At 35.6% G+C, this 5,158-nt stretch overlaps 1 protein-coding gene across 1 annotated transcript in view; it reads right to left on the reverse strand.

Annotated features, from left to right (window-relative positions):
• The window catches only part of SMG1 (SMG1 nonsense mediated mRNA decay associated PI3K related kinase), a 144,551-nt gene that overhangs the window by 65,803 nt on the left and 73,590 nt on the right, over positions 1-5,158 (reverse strand). Inside the window, exons 17-22 of the mRNA XM_007950585.1 lie at positions 3,137-3,224; positions 2,949-3,050; positions 2,153-2,293; positions 1,400-1,599; positions 802-998; positions 496-660 (exon numbers count right to left, since the gene is read on the reverse strand). Coding sequence (XP_007948776.1) covers positions 496-660; positions 802-998; positions 1,400-1,599; positions 2,153-2,293; positions 2,949-3,050; positions 3,137-3,224 — 893 coding nt within the window. The remainder of the gene's footprint in view (positions 1-495; positions 661-801; positions 999-1,399; positions 1,600-2,152; positions 2,294-2,948; positions 3,051-3,136; positions 3,225-5,158) is intronic.

The following is a 5,158-nucleotide window of genomic DNA, read 5'->3' on the forward strand; positions in this document are numbered from 1 at the left end:
AATGACATGAGACAAAGTATATGTGAACTGCTGTATGAAAAGTGAATTTACTCTGTAAATCTTCACCCAAATCCTAATAAAAAAAAAAAAGAATGATTAACCTGATATCCACTAACATTACCTTTATTAGTAAACATTTTGCTATATTTGGATTTAACTATAAACATTTAAAGGGAACCCACTTACTAGCCAGGAACTACAGAAGCACCTTCCCATTCATTATAAAAATTATTTCCCTTATTGACAAATACTTAAGAATTATCTTTAAAGTCCCAACCCTTAAGCAGAAGAAATAGATATTTTGAACATGTTCTAAACAGAAATCATCAATAGGTAACTTCTGCACTTAATGCTTTTACAAAATACTGGAACTAAAATTTGAAAACAAATGGAAGTTTTAACTTCTTCTGTCTATAAATTAAACCATAGCAAAGGGATTAAACTACCTTTTTCTAATTAACAAATTTAAAATTAATTCCATACACACCACTTTACCTGAGAGAGACTATTCGTCTTCATTTCTGTAAGCAAGTCAAAGCCATGTCTAACTGTCACAGCAGGCTGGCCTGCCAACAATCCAACCCTCATGATGGAGAGTCGGATCCGAGTGAGCCAGTCTTGACAAGTTTGGCGATTGGTATAGAAAAAAGTCCTAATGACCTTTAGAATAAAGGGAAAGAAGAGCTCAGAACTGGTTCAGATTATAGGTATATATGTCTCAAATATACACAAACCAAGGTACAAGTCTACAGGTTCGATAATGTCAAGCACTACAACGCAAACTACCCCATGGAAACCAACCTTGGGGGGTGATGTTAATGCATTAGCACATCCCTCGTATGCATTATACATTAATTTTTCCAGATTTTCCAGATACTGCAGAAGAAGAACAAGTCTAAGCTGGTTGCTACTGTGGCCTTCATCATTGTCTGCAGTTGTCCACTGACTGACATCTTGATCAGGGTTTAATGTGTGAGCAGCAAGACTTCTAATGATACCTAAAAGCAGAGACGATATTCCAAATTTAAAACATTTTTCAAATTCTTAGACATAATTTCACAAATTAACACTGATCAAGTATCCTCTGTCTATCCATTATTAAAAAATAAAACAAATTCCAACTTTAAATATCTTTCATTTTAAAGGAAAAAACATTTTCTTCAGATAAATACCATAAGTTCTTGAACAAAAACAAATACCGGCATTGCTGCCAAAACAATTATTAAAGAAAGCTTACTCTAACAAATGCACCTAAAAGATCAACTAAGAGTAAAAAAGAAAGATCACATACTCTTTACTCTGATTTTCAGAAATCCAAAATTTTTAAATTACTTTTCCCCTAATACAGCAAGAGAGTATTTGCATCACAAAGTTTAGAAAAGCACAAAAAGTCAATTACCTTCAATTGTCTGGAAGGTATCTTGAGCTCTGCCCAGTGGCGTTCTCAACTTAGAAAGAACAGTGAACTGTGCTGCCTCCCAAATGGCCCACTGCCAAAGGACAGCATCTGTCTTTAGGAGATTGCGGGGGATTGTTGACTGGTCACGCTTATCCAGCCTCTGGCAGCTATAGAACAATCTTTCTAACCAATTGTCCTTCCTGGGAAAAGTAGTTTGATATTTAACAGACAATGACAACTTATAATAATTCAAAAAGAAAACTGCAAGGGAAATAGAAGTGGAGGACTCTAATTTTTCCTACTCCCAAAGGGCAAAACCTATGAAATTGGGAAGCATTTTATCCCATATTTTTTTTTTTTTTAGGAAGTCTTTTACAGTTGAAATAGGCTGGGATATGATATGAGTGGATTATTATGATACACGGTTCATGACAATACGGCTGTTAAGATAAAAAAAATTCACTACAGATAAGCATCAGTATCCTTCCCCCAAAGCACTGATAAACGACATTAGACAGTGAACTGTCAACCGTATGTCAGCACTCAATTTCAAAGCTCATTTTTGTTTCTTCAGACGTTATCTTCAGAACAGTATTCCTACTGCTGAAAATGAAAATGACCCATCTAATAAGGTTAATTTCCACTCCTACACCTCTCCATAGTTCCTCTATCCCTCCATAGTTCCCTCAAAACTGGAGATAGGATCAAGATATTGAAGCATTCCCAGATATATTAGTCAAAGAAATGTCTTACCCTGTTCTATGAGAGTTGCCATACAAAATAAAACTAATAACATCAGAGAAATCTTGTGGGTGGAATGTGTTACTTGGCGCTTTACTCATGTGACTTCTTAATGCTAAAGAAATTTCTTGAATTTCTGTGTGATTGTTATTGCTGTAGACAGAAAATAAACATACTATTATGTAAAATATGTTTAAAAGGATAACACGACTGTAAAGGGATTATTTCCTTGCTAACTAAATCAGAAGTAAAAAAATAATAATAAAATTAAGACTTCTAAATGGATACAAGGAGCTCTGGTGATGTAATGCCTAAGCCATCTGACTACTAACCAGAAGGCTGGTGGTTCAAACCCATCAGCCACTCCTCAGAAGAAGTCTGGGCAATCTACTTCCATAGTGATGCCACCTCAGAAACCCAAAGAGGGGTCACTATGAGTTAGATGCAGTGGGTTTGGTTTGGTAAATGGATACAAGAGATGTCACTATGACTTCAAGATACTAGGTTCTTAAAGTACCCAAGTCAACTTAATAAAAAAAACAGTTTGTCAAATATATTACCTATTCAGAAACAATTCTGACATTATATGAATTATTCCGTTCTAGTTCTTGTGAGCTCATAAAGCTCAAAAAAATACAGACTTTTGTTATTTTCTTCTGGAACTGCACAATTTGATGCCTGACAAAGAAGCATCTTCCAAGACATGACAATAACTGACTAATAGGTTCTTTATCTTTTCCTAAACTACACAATTATTAGGCAATAAAAACATAATGGGGTGTTTTGCCCCAAAACAACTGTTATATACCTTAGGACAACATCTAAAGGAATCGACTTCAACAGCCTTCCAAATGCCTGTCGAATACGAGTTCCACTATGTACTAGCTGAACGCGGCAAACATCAACACATCTACGAAAAATGAAATACATATGCAGGTGTGGTAATATTTCCAAGGTATCAGAGCCAGGGTCAAAAGGTGGATCTTTACTACATACCTGTGTAAAAGATCATCAGGCAAGGAAGAGGACAGAGCATGCAGACTGCTGCATGCTTGCAGACAGATATTCACATCTTCGACAAGAGCTATTAAAAAATTAAAAGACAACACCAAATGTGGGTAAAGTGTACACAGCTTGACCAAGCTAAATGATGTCACTAAGAAGTATGCAAAAAAGAAAAGGATAAAAAAGGACATTTTGGTAAATGCTATGACATATATAATGTGCAATGGCAACTAAAACAATCGGAACGCAGTTACATGTGTATTTATGTATACACAGAAGTGTACAGGTATATGTGGGTAGAAGTAGATCTATCTATATGCATGTGTACATAATTTTAAGTGTATGCAACCATACATATTCATATATATATATATATATATAAGGAAGCATAACAGGGGGCACAAACACAGATACTTCTTAGAATTCACCAAACATCCCACAAGATTTGGCTGGGGGGGGGGGTTCTGAAGGCTTAGGTTCATAATCTCATTGGACAACTTGGTCACCTCGCATAATATACATAATCCATAAAGTTCAAGTCCTACATTCCTAGTTTGGTGAGGAGTGTCTGTGGTCTTAAAAGCTCATGAGTTGCCATCTAAGACACAACTATTGCTGTGTGTCCAAAGTGAAAGAGAAAGAAGGAACCCAAAGACTCACAGAAGAAACTAGTCCACAGCACTAATAGTCTATAAGAACCAGGACCCTCATCTACCTTGAAACCAGAAATAGATGATGCCTGGCTATAACTACTGATTGTTCTGATCAGAAACACAATAGATAGATTGTGAAACAATGGCATCAAACTAAAATTCTTACAAAGTTCAGATGTACTGGACTGGTTGAGGCTTGAGACCTCTTCAAGAGTACTGCCCAGGGACATTCTTAAAATTTTGAACCAAAACTATTCCATGAGGTCATCTTTTAGCTAAATAACAGACTGGGTCATAAGATAAAACAGCATCATCTGTTAATACTGTGCTCCTTTAAAAAATCACCTGTATCAAAATAAATAGTCAACATGTACTCAAAAGCAAAGATCAGAAAGCCAGGGAATAGGGAAACCAGATTACTGGAAATGAAACAATCAGAACACAAAGAATGAGAAAGCTGACACACTGAAAAAAGTAACCGATGCCACTGAACAAACTGTAAAAATTGTTAAATGGGATTTAACTTGCTGTGTAAAGTATGACCAAAAACACAGGAAAATATTTTAATAAAAAAAAATTAAGAGTTACTCTCAGCTTGCCAAAGGAAATTATATGCCAGTGCATCATAATTTTCTCAACTCATTCATTCATTCAACAAACAGTGAGTGCCTACTATGGACCAGGTCCTGTTCTTCACTGGAATCTTTACTGGCAGCAACATTTGGGAAAATGACACATTCCATAAAACCCACTTAAGAGTAAGAAACAATTTACTGAAAGATTTTTCTAAGGGAACTTTTAAAAGTATACAAAATGTATCAGGAATCAAAGAGTGGTTCAATGTAAGAAAATCAACTGATGTAATATAACACATTAATATAATGAAGGAAAAGAATCACACGATCATTCCCACTGAGGGAAAAAAAAGCATTTGAGAAGATGGCAGAACAGGCAGACAAGCTACAAAGACCCTCTTCAACAAAGAAAAGAGAAACCAACTGACACAGTCAGAAATACCATTTGAGTCAGCAATCCCATTACTAAGTATAAATCCTAGAGAAGTGACAGTCAGGACAGGCACAGATATATGCACACCCATGTTCATCACAGCACTATTTACAATAGCAAAAAGATGGAAACAAACTAGGTGCCTATCAACAGAAGAATGGATAACCAAACTACGGTACCTACCCACAAAAGAATACCATGCAACGCTATAGAATAATGTAGAATCTACAAAACACCTCATAACATGGACGAACTTGGAGGATATTATGCTGAGAGAAATAAGTCAATCACAGAAGGACAAATATTATTAGTTCATTGTTGTAAAAAGTCAAGGAAAGGTTTATATATGGAA

The sequence above is a fragment of the Orycteropus afer genome, unplaced genomic scaffold (genome assembly GCF_000298275.1).
Source record: "Orycteropus afer afer isolate SDZICR_OR568_19922 unplaced genomic scaffold, OryAfe1.0 scaffold00281, whole genome shotgun sequence".
Lineage (NCBI taxonomy): Eukaryota > Metazoa > Chordata > Mammalia > Tubulidentata > Orycteropodidae > Orycteropus > Orycteropus afer.